Below are 16,771 nucleotides of genomic sequence, written 5' to 3'. Positions count from 1 at the left end.
AGAGTTTCTTTCTCTAAGCTGTTACTTAATCCAGATACATAGATACAATTGTAGATCAAAAAAATGCGGATAGTTCTTTTGGTGGGTTTTGCCGTGCCTTTCTTCAATTTGTGAAATATTATATTCAGAAAGAAACTACTAATAAACCATCTCCTTAACTGGATATCCAGTAGTAAACAAATTACATAGATATCTTTATTGTAAATATATATGTAGGAGTACTCTGGAAGGGGGTAATGAAGGAGTAAGAGTAAAAAGCACCAAGTGTATCTAAAGTATCCCAAAGGTATAGAAGTGAGTTGTTCTTTAACTTGGGTAATCTTTAAAAGGGTAGTTGGATTCTCAGGACGGCCTCTGCAAACCTCTCTAACCTAGAATACAGCCTAACCATGCCACCTGGATTGTCTAGAATTTATATCAACTATATATTTAAAAAATATACACTGTACTCTTGTGTCGTCGTCCTAGGAATGGAGAACCTTCTGAGGATTTTGGAGGGTGTAGGTAGTTGTGACGGCTTCCCAGAAGATTTAGGAGAGTGTGTGCACGTGTGTGCATGTATGGTAAATAACTCATACATACGTATATTTACAAAAACTTATTTGAACAAAGGAGGGGTTATGAGAAAGTCTTATCAAGAAACAAAATTGCATGAGATGTTGAGTTACCAAACCTACACTAGTTGTGTTGAGCTCTTTGAAAGTGGGCAGTACTTACCATAGGCTTCAAAGCTCTTGTCTTAATTTACAGAATCGAAGTTCAGGAACCAGCAGTTGTGGAATGGTATCTGGAGAGGGAAAACCCGTTTGGAGTAACATATTTAGAAAAGTATTTGAGGACTTTTTAAATGTGGATGATGTCTCTGTTACAGCAGATGTCTTATATGAGAAATGAAAATACTGATACTCAGGAATAGATCATCTCAAGTGTAGATGATAAAAATGTAAAATTGTTTTGGGTTAGAACTGAATATGAGAAGTGACCTGGCCTTTATGTTTTTTTGGAAAAGACTTAGATTTGATTTGGTCTTTGGTTTCTTTAAGGAGATAGTAGTAAAAAGCAGGGGTTGAAATATCCCGTTATTTATTTAATGTTAAAAATAGCAAGAATACACAGCAGGATGAATTTGGGGTGTGGATGTGTACTTAACACAAGGCCATAAGGCGAGAAGGTTAAAATTAAATAATTTGCACTGTATAAGTATCTGTTTTCATATCTGAAGTCTCACTGAAAGGTATTAGATGCATTTTGAGAGGTACAGATAATGTGTGTATTTCATGCTTTAGATTTTCAGAAATCTCAGGGTTAAGCTAACATTTTTGACATGGGTGCAAATTAGCTGAATTTTAAGTAGGACTGTGAGAGTTTATGGCAGTGATGAGATAGATATTACGAAACAGTTTTAGTCACTGATAAGATGAATTTCCTGCACTGTTATCTGTAGCATTAAAATATAGACATTCCAATCATTTTTCCATTTTAAATTTCTGCTTTAATTAAGCCAGTTTGGGTCGTGCACTATTTAAAGTGAAATAAGTAGACCTTTCCTCTGCCCTGGCTAATCCAGATTGAATGTGGAGATAGGGCTGCCTCAGGGCCCCGTATTAGAAATTTAGCCTGAAATCTGATTTACTCAGCCTCTCTGTTGGCCATTCATTTGCTGTGCGGATTCTGAAATCACCAGCTCAGCCTTGATTTTCACACTTCCATAGAAAGTTTTATTTTATCTTTTCAAAGAAAGTGTGGGAAAGAATTACATTTTGCTTTTTTTAGGCACCCATTTTAATTTATATGATTCTGGGAAAACTTAATTCTCAACACTCAATTTTAGTTTTGTTACAGTGTGCCAACATACATGTTTGTGTGTTGAATTGTGAAGTCAGCACAGGTGGTGTAACATCAGTGTATTGTTTGAGAAACTTCTGTCATCGTAAGTACAAAATTTCCTTGACGGGTGAGAGTAACACATTTACAAGCCCATGAAATTGTGAATTTCGAGCCGAGCTGTTTGGCCTCCCCACGTTTTCGTTCAGGTGAGATCAGTTCCTGGCAGAGTCCTACGAATCCCTCAGACCTGAGCTTCCCTACAGGAAGGCTTTGTGACAGCCCATCACAGACCCGCTGAGGATCCGCTGCACGGTCCGCTTAGGGCGTCCACTGGGGGCATTGCAGTCTCTATTCAGCCCGTCTGCTTCAGTGGATCGCTCATTTCCCCAGGACAGCTCCTGATGCGTGTGCATTTTCTCCAGGGCCTGGCCCGCTGCACACAGCAGACGTGCAGGAAGGAGGGGAAAGATTGCTTGCGGCCTTGGGCTGGGGTGCGGGTGGGAGGGAAGACCGGCTGTCACGGAGCTTCCCCAGCTTGGGTTTTGGGTCTATGCTCCCGGCTCACCTCTCTCACCTCCCGTTCCTGGCTTAGTTCCTTGTCTTTTGGTTACTGCCCTCACCTCTGTGATGAGGCTGCCCTGGCCAGACTCGGCAGTTACCTTCGAGTCGTCGGGTACAGAGCAGGGTTTTGCCCTCACCTGTTGGACACCTGGGCTGCATCTGGCATGCCTGTCGTGTTTCGAGGCACGACTCCCTTCTTTTCCATGACACCGTACTCTAGAGCCTGTATTTTCCGACTGTTCTTTTGGCCTCTTTGTGGGCTCCTTCTTTCCCTTAAATGGTGATATTCTCTAGAGTTTTGTCCTCTATGCATTGTTCTTTTGTTCATCTACTCTTCCTAGATAAAGTTCTTGAGGTTTTATATGCTTCCTGTTGATTAACTCATCCAGTAGTCACTGAACATTTTGCTGTGTGCCAGGTGTACTGTTTGACTTACGTCCTGGAGATACAGTGGTGAGTAAAACAGAAAAATCACCACCTTTCCAGGAGCATATATCCTCTATATGCTGGCTTTCCCCCATTTGTTATTGTAGCTCAGCCCTTACTCCCCAAGCTACAAATGTATTGTGTCCCTTCCTTCTGGATGTTTTCCACTGATTTCCTGTAGGAAGCTCAGATTTCATACGTAGCATACTGAAGGCTCCCTCTGGCATGGGGGAGACGGTTGATCTGCCCGTGCCTCCGCACGTTCCATCTCAGTTGGTGTCTTATCGATTAAGCCACCCTGGACTCCTGTCTTCTCCCGTCACTCACTCAGTCTCCAAGTGGTGCCGCATCCCCATCCTGTCACTGGAATCCGGGCTCGCTTTCTCCCACCACTGCTAGCTACCAGTTTAGGACCTCAGCTCGCCTGCCCGCTGCGGCAGCCCACCCTGGTTCCAGCCAGTTGCCTGAGAGCAGTCCTTCCGAAAGCTGGATCCGATTATCATTCTCTCTGTTGAAAGCACCCGGTGGTTCATCCCCCGGATGCAGTCCGAAGCTGACTTGTAAGGCTCACCCTCGTACTGGCTTCCACCTGCTTCAGCTTCTTTGCAAATTCCTGCTTCATCTGGATCTGAACTGCTTATGTTTCCTTGTCCACACCAGGAAGCTCGGCTCCGTTGAGCCTGTGGTTTCTGCTGCGGCTTCTGCCTTATGGCACTCTACGCCCTGTCCCTCCCCACCTTGAGCCTGGCACTTCTTCATTCATTTATTCTGCTAATCTTTGAGCCTTCTGGAGAGTTTTCATATATATTACAGAGTCTGGCATGCAGTAGGAATCAATACATGGTTTTGGAAGGAAGGAAGGAAGGAAGGAAGGAAGGAAGGAAGGAAGGAAGGAAGGAAGGCAGGCAGGCAGGCAGGAAGGCCGGCGGCAGGCGAGAAGGATGGTTGGATGAATGCTGCAGGCCTTTTTAGCCCCTTGGGGAGGGACTTCCCCCACCACTGCATTGCTCCTTTGAAGCACCCAGGGCAAGAAAGCCCCAGCTGAGGCTCTAGTTCTGGCTCTGCTGAATGGCCTTGGTCCTGAGGCTCATGGGCTGACTCACTAAACCAAAAATAAAACTTAGAGTCTAGTTTTGAACTAGTTATGTTTGGTTAAGATACTGACATAGGGAAGGTGGCTTGTGACTCATAGTCTGGGAGCCTATTCATGCACACTAGTAGTCTTTGAAACTTTTTACCCTAGACATTCTGTATTATCTAAAATCTACCCTTTCACTTTCTCATGAGCACTCAGATGCATTAATGTTTGATCAGGAGTTCCAGACTCAGCTCCAAAACAAAGTCGTTGTTCTAAGAATACTTTGAAGTCAGAAAGCCTTGCGAACCACTCACTATACTTAAAGCTAACAGGAGTTGGGTGAGATTAACTGATCATGCTCATTCCTATATGTATAGCAGGATTTTAGATGCAAATGTTTTCTTTCTGCAGACTCTTTCCTTCTCTGGTTTACACCAGATCCCTCTTAATTGTTAAAATCTCCCTAAAAGTAAAAAAAAAAAAAAATGTCTTGTAGCCATCTAGGTATTTTTCTTAAATGTTCTTCTGGCTTTTTATTTGCCAGGTTATTATTACTTTTTTTTAATGCAATAATTGACCTACAGCATATTCATCTCAGGTGTTACATACAACATAATGATATGATACTTGTGTGTATTGTATGTTTTTAATATTTTCAAAAGTAAGGATAGTTGTGTTTTTAACATATATGTGAGTGTAACACAGTTTCTGCCTTTGTAATAAATCATGACTTAAATCTGTGTCTGTTTCTTTCTTCACAGGGCAGCCCAATGGATCCTATGGTGATGAAGAGGCCGCAGTTATACGGGATGGGCAGTAACCCTCATTCTCAGCCTCAGCAGAGCAGCCCTTACCCCGGAGGCTCCTACGGTCCCCCAGGGCCACAGCGCTATCCAATCAGCATCCAGGGTCGGACCCCAGGGGCCATGGGAGGAATGCAGTACCCACAGCAGCAGGTTTGTGCTGGTTTTTACCCCACCCCTCTCCGAATGGGTGATCCTCTGGTCTTTGTCTTTTACCGACTACCTAAGATTGGTACTGAGAGAGTTAGGGGGCATTTCACTGATTTTCTGCTCTCTTTTAATTATCATCATTTCTTCAAGTAATCATGGGTGCAGTTTCCTTTTTTTTTTTCTTTTCAAGAAGGAAAAGTGAGGTGCTTAGAACAAAGTGGACAGAACATCTGTTTGGTAGAGGGCTGTTACTGTGTTACTGGCTGTATTGGAAAGATAGGCAGTGTCATCATTTTGCAGCAAATTATATAGATCTACCCCCTGTCGTGAACTTGGCTTTCTAACATTTCTGATGGCAGACTGGCAGATTCTGAACTGTGAATAGATTTTTAAAGGTGACATTTTAACTTAAAGAATAAATAACCATGAAAATGGCATCATCTTTGAGAAAAGTTTTGGATTCTCCCAAAAAGTTATTTTGCATTTATTCAATAACATATGAATTTCATATAAGAGGATTTGGTATATATCTGTTTTCTTAGCCTTTGATGGGTTTTGTGTTTTTGCTTAAAACAAAAAAGACTTCCTTCCTTTTATCGACTCAGTATTTTTCTCTAGAATCAAATAGTTTGGAGTTACCTTAAATACCCATCTACTTTCCAGCAGTAGTAAACCTATAGTCTCTTGGATACTGAGAGTGTATCCTTGTAATGTTGGCCTGAGGAAGCATGATATTAGGAAAAGACTAAATTCAGACTCGTTAGGGTGTTTAATTACTAGAAACCCCAGAGAGCCTTATTTATAAATTCCCACACCATGTCTTTAATGGGGGGGGGTGTTGGGGTGGGGGGGGTGCATTAGGAGGATCCATGTGCGTTTTACTGAATTCCCACACCGTGCCTTTAATCGGGGACGGGGCGGGGGGGAGGTGCATTGGGTGAACCCGTGTGCATTTTACCGCCTCCAGGTAGGTGACTCCACAGTGTTGCCAGTAGCCTCTTCCAGGGTTTCATACACTTCCTCTCTGCAGATCCTTCCCTGTGTTTAACCAAAAATGATCTGTGGGGGAAAAAAATTGGCTCAGACTTCTGCTCTCTGTAAAGTGGATGTGGAGAACGATACACTTTTACGTGCTCCAGAGCTGTGTCCGTTAAGTTGCATGTGAGCCTTTTCCTTTATAGACTGAATATTGTTTTTCCTTTTCATCTTTGCCCCTCCTTCAGTGATATTTTTATTTTACAGTGGTTAGAGGGCAGCTTAGAAGTAGCTCAGCCTTTGAGTCCTAGCTGTTGGTTCCTTAAACAGCCTTTGTTACTGTCACTAGTTCGTACTGTCCTTTATTAAATTGGCTGCCCGGAATTCTCTCCGTCACTTGCACACTTAATTGCTCTGTTAATTTTTTTCAACATGACTTCTTTTTCCAGCAATATTTTGCTGCCTAGAGTAAAACATCTTTAGCTGAGGTCGCTAATGGTAAGGGGGAAATAATTTGTACATGATTGAAAAGTAAGATGTGATTTTCTCTTCCTTCTTCGAATTTTAACCTAGTTTGCCTTTAGTTGAAGGCAAGAAGGCCCAGGCAGCTAGCTGCCAAAAATCCTAATTCTCCTTCGTAGATGACTTCACGTGGGGGCTGATAGTTCTGTAGGAAAACTCTGGCCACGGGCAAGAGTAGAGGCAGAAGGGAAGAAGTGACCGACCTGGCGAGAAGAAGTGGATACTAACCACTCCTTGTTTTTCTGCATTCTCTTTTTTTAAAAAAAAATTTAAGTTCATTTATTCTCTCTGAGAGAGAGAGCGCAAGTTGGGGAGGGGCAGAGAGAGAGAGAGGGAGAATCCCAAGCAGGCTCTGCACATCAGCACAAAGCCCGATGTGGGGCTTGAACTCACCAACCATGGGATCATGACCAGACCTTAACCGACTGAGCCACCCAGGCTCTTCTTTCTACCGTATTTTCCTCACGTCAGATTGGAAAGTCATTTCGAAAGGCGGTGTTCATGGCAAGCTCCTGGATGTTCCTTTATCTTTTTCTCTGAGTGAGTTCAAGTCTTATCACAGGCTTTCGACATTGGCACGGTGTGCAGTCCCAAAGTGGAAATCCCAACAAATGGAAAGGGTGTGTAAAGAACGATTACCTACGATTTTTTTTTTCATTATTTTCTAACCCCACATGTGTAAGGCTACAAGTAGAGGACATATGCTAATACATACAGTAACTTTACTTTTGTCAGCTTTTTGGGGTTTTTTAAATCCCTGTGGCTTTTACGTAGATTTGAAATACAGGAACTCTTGGGTTTATTTGAAGGGACAAGTTGATGAAGATAACTCACCGAGTATTTCAGCAAATTTTTAATTAAGATTTTAGATTAGGTATTTTTACTGCAGACCAGAAGAAACATCTAATTCTGATTAAGGACAGATCTTCCTGATAATGAAAGGAAAGTAGTGTATCTGGTAGGAAACTGACTGCCCTGCTGTAGAATGTCAAACTTCCATACTGAGTTCATCATCATCAAAGGTTCTAAGAAATCTGTACTGTTTTTTCACCCTTTCGTTTAGTGATAATATAGCCTTGAAATATAGTATCTTGTTTTGATAACTGGAAGGCTAAAAATAGCTATGAATGCATTTTTGAATGTGTGTAACATTTTCAAGGAGACACAGCTTTTTAATACCAAGTTTAAGCGATCAGGTGTAGGCTAATTAATAGCTTTGAAGTGGAAAAAAAGAGTTAAGGTATTGGCTAAAGGTTATTAGAGCACATTTATTTTGTTAGGTTTAGCCTGTGTTCTTTGGTGAGGAATTCTCATTGAGTTGCATTGTTTGTGAATTTTGGATAATTACAATTTGTCCATGGACAAGGTCCTGGCACAGTGATTGGCTGCTGGTGCTGTTTTCTCCTAGTATTAATGTAACTGGCTCAGCGTTTTTGTAGTCATGGCTGCTCATGTTTTTCAGGGAAAAAGTTGAAAGATAATGATGACATTGAGTTTTTATTGAGTGGACATCACCACCTAGGCATGACTTTGCTTTGGAGAGCCTCCAAAGCTTTCTGTGTTTGGTTTGTGAACCTCTAATGAGCTGAATCCAGTTCATTTAATATTGCTCGTATATTTCTGCAAAGGATTAAAATGCAGGAATTCAAGTTTGTAAATTGAGTTGCCCACTTACCAGCTGAGTGGTAAGTTGTCTTTGGCTCAGGGGTCACAGTATGATTCCTGGCTAGCATTCCACTCTTGTGATAGGAATTTTAAATGAGAATTCTGTTAGAAAGAACGGCCATGCTTGTATGAAACTGAACATGGGTGGTATCAGTGCTTGCTTTTTGTTTCTGAGATTAAGGAGGTACTGGCCACTGAGTGTTTGATTTTAGTGTTAACCTGCTGATTCGATATGATAATAGTACATCATTTTGGTATTTATTAACTGGAACTAGATTTGTGGTCTTTCACGTGCTGATTCTCCCACATCATCAGGCAAATACATAGCTAAACAGATTAGTTTTGCACAGTGCCCTAAAAACTAGTCTGTTTGAGTTTTTATTGAGCTGAGAGGGGAAATGAATTTTCTATGCCTCTGTGGAGAATGTTCTGCCTCTAGGCTCCTGGAATTCAAACCTGGAGATGGTTAACAGAAGTATACCGGTTGATTTCATCTAACGCAGAGGAAGTATAATCTTTAAGGTTACTAGAATCTGATGCTGAGTTTTTCAGATGTTGTAAAAAACTTAGATACCAAGGTACCCTTTGCTGGATCAGGGATGTGGGTGAGCAAATGTTTTGTTTTACTTCTCTTGTCCTTTGTGATCATAAATGTATACATAGGTCTGTGCCAACTTGCTTTAAAAAAGATTTTCATATAAAAGAAATAGCACCCAGGAAAAATAGGCCACAGAAGTGCGGGTATATTTATTTACGTCAAGCACATTTCACTTACGGCATGTAGTCTGAGATTTTTCCTGAGTTATCAAAGGTTAGTGGGTTGATATTTTAACTCTCCTTATCTTGTTGCAGAAGTTTGTATAATCTAATGCCGGTTGGCATTATAAAACCAGGAAAAGGGAAAGAGGGCAAAGTGAGAGATTTATGTTTATGAGCGCTTTTATAATGGAAAACGACAACTTTTTTAGTTTTAAAAACACATCTGTGTTGCGAAAACCTTTACAACAATAAGAACATGGAATTGTTTTGAAAGATATTCTGGCAAAATTAAATAGAGATTAGTGATCCATCTGATCTTATCACTTTAAATCTAAATAAAAACCTAATTAAAATTGAGTTTCTTTTGAAAAAGGTGTTAGAAATCAATAGGCATTCTCATTTGTGTCTTCAGTTTATCTTCTGCAGTCCTTGGATGTCTATTTTGCTGTGTGTTTTTTGAGTAAAATATTTATTTCAGAACATAAGCATTTTATTTGGTACCATCTTAACAGCCAAAAACACTTCTTCCAATGCAAATGTTTATTTTGGCAGCAGATGTTTCTAAAAGGAGACAAACATTACAATTGTTTGGCTAAAATAAATGTTTTCTTTGGGGTTATTGAGGCAGCCAAGCAAGTTCTAGGATTCCCACCTGTGTTACTTTGTATTGTCGGTATCTTCTGGTAAAAAAGATTTACTTTCAAAAATACAGTTAAAATTATGTTTTGAGGGGCGCTTGGGTGGCTCAGTCCGTTGAGCATCTGACTCTTGATTTCAGCTCAGGTCATGGTCTTGTGGTTTGTGAGTTTGAGCCCCCCATTGGGCTCTGCGCTGACTGCGTGGAGCCTGCTTGAGACTCTCTCTTCGTCTCTCTCTGCCTCTACCCTGCTTAGGTACGCATTCCTCACCCCCCACCTCCTTTCTCTTTCTATCAATAAATAAACTTAAAAAAATTTTTTTTAAATTATGTTTGGTTCCGGTTTGAACAATGTCTCTAAAAAGTTGGGATTAATGGGGTGGGGAGGCTTGGTTAAAGACGTAACAATTCTGGAGTTTTTTTGACATGAAATGTTTGCTTGGACTCAGTCTCTGAATCCTAAATGTGAATCCAGTGACCAGGGCTTAATTTTGGGTTTGCCTAAAAAGAGCTGAGAGTTCCTATTTTTTATTTTTTTATTTTTTTTATTTTTATTTTTTTAATTTTTTTTTTTTCAACGCTTATTTATTTTTGGGACAGAGAGAGACAGAGCATGAACGGGGGAGGGGCAGAGAGAGAGGGAGACACAGAATCGGAAACAGGCTCCAGGCTCTGAGCCATCAGCCCAGAGCCTGACGCGGGGCTCGAACTCACGGACCGTGAGATCATGACCTGGCTGAAGTCGGACGCTTAACCGACTGCGCCACCCAGGCGCCCTGAGAGTTCCTATTTTTAAGGAGCATAATGGGGTGTGATAGGATAAGAAAGGAAGGCTTGACTTAACATAATGGAGAAGAATGGGTCCTAGTGGCTGTTTTACCCTTAATTTTTTGATAGTTTGCACTCACTCAAAGACACCCCCACCTGCACCTGTGTGTGCACGGGCTTGCTTGCACACACATAGAACAGAACGTCTGTGTGACAGTGGGATCTCAGTGCAACGAAATGTATCTGTGTATGCATATTCAGTATATTAAACATGTATTTTATGTGCACACAGATATACGTACGTATATGAGCAAACAGGTGCGTAAAGTGAAGGTAAACGTTTTGGCCAGTAAAACAGTGAATGCAGAGAGATCCCTTTCACAGTGCTGTTTGCAGCATTTGTGAATAGCGTGTTCTGTGCTAAAAGACTTGGAGCCTAGCTGCACCTGCTCGTACGCCTGAAACGTGTGGAGTCCTTTCAGCAGCTTGCAGATTTGTATCAATAATGGCCTTTTGTTGGCCACATTCTGTCTTGATTTCCTCAGTTCTTCATCAGTGAACATGAAGGTATTTAAGGTTTACCGACAAAATACATTTACACCTCCTATTTCTGCTTCCAAGTAGATAGCAGATGCTACTATCTTTGATGCCAAAGTTCCCTGTAGATGGATGTTTGTACCAAGAGGATATTTTTGAAAAGATTTGTAGGTACGGTAATTTTTATTTGCTCCTTAAAATGTAAATGTCTGGAATACGTAACTGGTTCTATTTACTTTTTATATTGTCCTTGAATTTAAGCATATTTTGAAGCATTCAGTGTGACATTCTTAGAGGAGGAGGATTAGAAGAGATCACATTTCAAGTTAAATCGAAATTTTAGGATTCTTAGCCTTTTTCCCTAAAAATGAGCAAAGACCAGCTTTTATACTTGAATGTGTGATGAAAAAATGAGATGATTTATTTTAGTTAGGATAGCTACTTTTATATTAGAAAGTCTATGCTGATATATTTTTTTTATCTGAACATTCACATCGTTCTAGATATTCTAAAGATTATATGTGGTGTATTGTGCCTGTTCTCTGCTTGTAGCTTATACTGTTTTCTCACATCTGAATTCTAGGTATTTTACATTCATGGACTTGCAACTAAAATATCTCTTAAGCTTCTCTGTTACGTTTTCATTTTTGAGATGTGAATTTTAAGCATATGTTTAGGTAACATTAGAATTGCTCGAGTATTTTTAAATAAATTTGGTTTATTTGTTTTTTACCAAAGAAACATTGAATGTGATATTTATGTTAAAATTGTCTTTTAAGTTTTATGTATTTAAGTAATCTCCACACCTGACTTGGGGCTCGAACTTCTGACTCTGAGGTCAAGAGTCACCTGCTCCTTCGACTGAGCCAGCCAGGCGCCCTGATATTTATGTTAAAATTTAAACAATTCAAATAAAGTTAACGGTTGATACCAGTAAAATCAACCAATCACATTACTTCAGTGCTCCTTGAGACACAAGCAGCCACGGAAGTCGCTAATTACAATGACTAAGTGGCATAAGTGGCATATTTTAGGCCAGTAGTTCTCAAGCTTTGCTGAATGTTAGAGTCTTGGAGGGTCCTTTAAATTTTTTTTTTTCAACGTTTATTTATTTTTGTGACAGAGAGAGACAGAGCATGAACGGGGGAGGGGCAGAGAGAGAGGGAGACACAGAATCGGAAACAGGCTCCAGGCTCTGAGCCATCAGCCCAGAGCCTGACGCGGGGCTCGAACTCCCGGACCGCGAGATCGTGACCTGGCTGAAGTCGGACACTTAACCGACTGCGCCACCCAGGCGCCCCTCAGAGGGTCCTTTAAAAACAGCAGGTTTGGGGGCCCCTAGGTGGCTCAGTTTGGCATCTGACTCTTGATTTTGCCTCAAGTCATGATCTCACAGTTTATGGGATTGAGCCCCACGTCGGGCGCCTTGCTGAGCATGGAACCTACTTAGGATTCTCCCTCTGTGTCTGCCCCTTCCCTGCTTGTGCACACACACACACTCACTCACAATACGTAAATGTTTAAAAAACAAAACAACTCCAGGCTTGGAAGCTTATATCAAAGACTTCCAAGTGTTAAGGCCTCCCTCTTTTTTGAGTGTGCCACACGTGCTCCCTTGTGTGGCTGGCATTAACAGGTGTCAGAGATAGACTAGTAAGTAAGGGCCCCAGAGCAGGTTTGGGGCCAGTGGCATTGCCCCGCTTTGGGCGCTTGTTCTCGGGCCCTGCCCAGTGAGTCGGGAGTTGACCACTACCATAAAGGGATGAAATGTGCCCAGATTCAGGAGTTGGGACAGTGTAGTCCTTTCTGATTAATGCTTAATCTGTGTGTGGTATCGGGAAAACTGACCTGACTGTGCCCATCCACCAAATGAGGGAGTTTGACCGCAAGATTTCCCAGCTTGGATATTCCTTTTAAAATAATAGTAGATTAATGTCTTTTCATTTTAGTTTTGGATTTTAGGGTCTTGTCATTTCCAGTACAGTCTTCTGAAATATATGGGTTGATGCTTGATGGGTTGTATTAATATAACTACTAACCCTCTTTAAAATTCTTTCTAAAGAGGAAAGAGCTGTTTCTTCCTCAGAGGTTAGCAGATTGTTGCAATCAGTGCAATAAGGTATTTTCTTTAAATTTTCTTTGCAAAGTGAAAATTTTCTCTGATAACTTCTCCCTCCTGGATACTAGTTGTGTACTAGGTATGTAGAATGTTGTCTGTCCTGTGTAATGTAGAAAATCATAAGATTGAGTTGCTAACTTTATTTGGGCTCACAAAAGGAAGCAGAGAGAGACCCAGTAATTACTCATTTAATACATTATTACTTTCTAAGTAGTTCTGAAAATAAGCATATACTGGACACAATTAGGATAAACTGTGTACAGTGAATTCAGAATAGAAATAAGAACTTTTCACATATTCTGTTCTGTTGCTTTCACCCTTGTCTAAATCCCATGAAGAGCGATTAGGTGTCTATATTTTTCTACCTTAAAAAGTGTTTTTTCCACAGTAAAAGAAGTTTTTTCTTTCATGTTAGCTAAAAGTTCAATTTTTAAAATTAAAAAAAAATTTTTTTTAAATGTACATTTATTTTTGAGAAAGAGAGAGAGAGACTGAGGGTGAGCAGGGCAGGGGAGGGCAGGCTCCAGGCTCTGAGCTGTCAGCACAGAGCTTGATGCAGGGCTCGAACTCAAAAGCTGTGAGATCATGACCTGAGCCAAAGTTGGATGCTTAACTGACTGAGCCACCCAGGCACCCCTAAATTTTTTTAACGTTTATTTATTTTTGAGAGAGAGAGACAGAGCGTGAGTGTGGGAGGGGTAGAGAGGGGTAGACACAGAATCTAAAACAAAGCAGGCCCCAAGCTCTGAGCTGTCAGCACAGAGCCCGACTTGGGGCTGGAACTCATGAACTGCGAGATCACGATCTGAGCCGAAGTCTGACGCTCAACAGACTGAGCCACCCAGGTGCACCTATATGTTCATATCTTTATGGTAAAAAGTTTTTTATGACAGTCTGGTTTTTTTTGTATGCAGTAAATTTATGAAGATCATTTGCCCATTTCATTTTGGAAAATAACTTTGAAACTTAAGTCTGTAGTTGTGAATGAAATCGCTTCTCTCAGAGTGGCTGTGCGGATGCCTCCCAATGCTGGGGAGCTGACTCGGTCCAGGTTTCGCAGGCTCAGGAGGGACTCCCCATGTGGGATCAGGTGTTAGAAATTTCCTGGAAATTCTGGAGCTGAGACCTGCGTGTGGTCAGAGTGTATGTATAAGGCGAATATCCCTGCCCTGCTAACATAGCCCCAGACCAAAACTTAGCAACTGTCTGTGACAGCAGGAGTTATGCAGCTTCCCATTTCCTGTGAAGAAGTGTGTTTAACTGAGAAAATGGACTGTATTCCAAAGAAGTCACCAAATTAGTCTCTCTTTATTGGTATTGAATCGTTAAGAGCATACTTTTTTTTTTTTTTCCCTTTTTAATAACTACCAAACACACCAGTGGAATTGGCCCTTCAGGGTTAGTCAAAGGCAAGGATCCAGGTCAATTTCTATAAAACATCAAACACTCAGGAACAAAGAGTGGGCCTAATATATATAGCAAAAACTGAAAGTATTGAATTAAGATGCAAAAAGACCATTGCTGAGATCATTAAATTTCACTTGTGGATTTCACTTCGTGGATTCCACTTGGTGGACTGAGATTTCACTTCACTTCTCCAGACTGAGAAAAACCAGCTTTCCCAGGTAGTTGTAGATGGGCCCACAGAGGGCTAGGAAGAAATGTCTGATGGGAAGGGAACTCCAATCTGAGATGAACCACAGAAAAGACAGCCAAGCGGGGACAGTTTCCTAATATGGCACATAAGGATTATGTGTCCCTTTATAATTGATGTCATCGTTATCATTATTTGCAGGGAAAGTTGGGGAAGAGGAAAGTGTCAGAATAATTGTTGGCCGATGGGCCGTATGACCTCAGAATACTTCTTTAAAAAAGTCAGCCAAAAAAGGAGACTTCCTTTCATTTAACTAGTCTATTACCTTGAAATTTCTAAGATTTTTGTGAGAGCCCAATAATCTAGATATTTTATGCATTTTACGTCCTCGCAGGTTTTCCTCAGTGTTTTGGGCTTCTGGAGAAGGAAAATCTTCTCTGCTTCCTACTTGTGGGTCCTATGTCCTTAATCAGAGGTCTTGGAGATGAGAAGATTTTATTCCCAGGTAGTTGGCCAAAGTTTGATACCTGGGAGGGGGGAAAGTTCCTTTCAAGCCCACTGGGCTGCCAGGGAGAGCCCTCTTCCTTCTTCGTTGGGTTTCTCTGGCTGAGTTCTTCCCTATTCTTCCTTGGTAGTTTCAAAACTAAAGGGTAGAAAGAGTGATAACCTGGTGATATCATTGGCCCTAAGTCTTCATGTGTCAAGGCAAGCTTGGAGCAATCCCCCGGAGGGCAGTTCGGCGATTTACCACATGCACGCGCGAAGTCATGAGAGCCGTAAAGTACGGAACAGAGAGTGAGGCACAGGGTTCCGGGAAGGACTCCAGTTCTCACCAGAAATTGGCATTAAGCAACATGCCGTGTGCTGACTTCGACACCAGAGTCAGCTGTGGTTGGTGTGCCTGAAAGAATTTAAGTCATCTGACTGCATGGGAAGCTACGAACTTGAGTTCTGAATTCTCAGTTGGGGGAGGCAGAGTGTTTTGGATACGCAGTCTTTGTAGAGAACGCAGTTACTCCTGAAGGAGTTTGTCTTGGGTAAAAATTTCCCTCCTCAGTCCTCCTGCTCCAGTAAATGGCAGCTCCATCCTTCCGCTTGCCCAGGTCAGCACCTCCTCTTTCTCACAACCTTTCAGTCTGCTCAAGAGTCCCGTTGCTTCTTCCTTTACAATATATCGGAAACAGCATACTTCTCACCACCTCAGTGGCTACCACCCTGGGCTTAAGCCTCACCATCTCCCACGTGAACTCCTGGCTTCTGCTGCCCCACAGTCCGTTCTTAGCAGAGCAACCAGAATGATCCTTTTATTTTTTTTATTTTTATTATTATTAGTTTTTAAGTAGAGAGAGAGAGGGAGACACAGAAATCTGAAGCAGGCTCCAGCCTGCTCCAGACGGTCCAGAGCCCAATGCAGGGCTCGAACTCGCGAACTGTGAGGTCACGACCCAAACTGGAGTTGGACGCTTAACCGACTGAGCCCCCCGGGCGCCCCCAGGATGGTGTGAGGCAAGCTGTGACACTGCTCCTGTGACTCCTCACTTCCCTCAGAGTCCCCGAGGCTCCCCCTAGGCCTACCCCTTCCTCTGTGCCTTTGTATTTCCTCTTCCTTCTGCCTGGAAGGCTCTTGGCCAGGTCTTTGTAGGGCTTGCCTTCTTACTTCTCTTAAGTTTCTGCTCAAATGTTTATTTGACTTGCTCAGACTTACTTGAGTAAAATTGCACACTCCTCCTGTCCCTTGCCCCGTCTTACTTCCTTCGTGTCACTTACCACCTGAGGCGCGTTGTTGGCGTGCTACGGTTCCAGTTAGGACATAAGCTGTAGACAGCAGGGACTTGGTTTAGGCCTGCCGTGGCCCCTCGTCTGCAGCAGTCCACGGCACCGCACAGCAAGCGAAGGCAAGAATTTGCAGACCTGTAGACTCCAGCCAGGGAAAGCCGGGAGGCCCGACACTGAAAGGTCTCCTCCATGGCTTGCTTTGTTTCCGGCTGAACTCTTAGTGCTCAGTTCCGTGCTGACAGTACTGGGCCGTGCTTGTGGCCCTGCCGTTACATCGCGAGGAATCTCCGGTACCCGAGAAGTCGGTGCAGCACAGTGGTTCTCTGAGGTTGCCTACTTCAGTGTGTGTGGTGTTAGGGGCCCGTAGTCCTCGCGCTGGTACTAACCCCACTGGGCAAATTGGAGACAGCTGCTCCTTTACGTCATGGCTGGTATCGTTCTTCTGAATTCTCTTGTGTGGAGTGTAATACTTAGTAGCAGGGGGAGGCGAGCAAAGATTTCCAGATCGCAGCCGAATCGGATTTGGTGTAAGTGTGATAACAGGCTCAAATCTTGGTCCTGACACTGGTCATTT

General features: G+C 42.3%; 1 protein-coding gene across 9 annotated transcripts in view; it reads left to right on the top strand.

Annotated features, from left to right (window-relative positions):
- The window catches only part of ARID1B (AT-rich interaction domain 1B), a 450,798-nt gene that overhangs the window by 46,857 nt on the left and 387,170 nt on the right, over positions 1-16,771 (top strand). For all 9 annotated transcript variants that reach the window (XM_047102157.1, XM_047102162.1, XM_047102161.1 and 6 more), the window contains exon 2: positions 4,654-4,848. In XM_047102157.1, the coding sequence (XP_046958113.1) occupies positions 4,654-4,848 (195 nt within the window). The remainder of the gene's footprint in view (positions 1-4,653; positions 4,849-16,771) is intronic.

The sequence above is a fragment of the Lynx rufus genome, unplaced genomic scaffold, assembly GCF_022079265.1.
Source record: "Lynx rufus isolate CCGP_SWC_20201006 ecotype Redwood Valley unplaced genomic scaffold, mLynRuf1.p SCAF_6, whole genome shotgun sequence".
Taxonomy (NCBI): Eukaryota; Metazoa; Chordata; class Mammalia; order Carnivora; family Felidae; genus Lynx; species Lynx rufus.
Note: the sequence above shows the minus strand (reverse complement) of the source record. Positions and strands in the feature narration are given on the sequence as shown.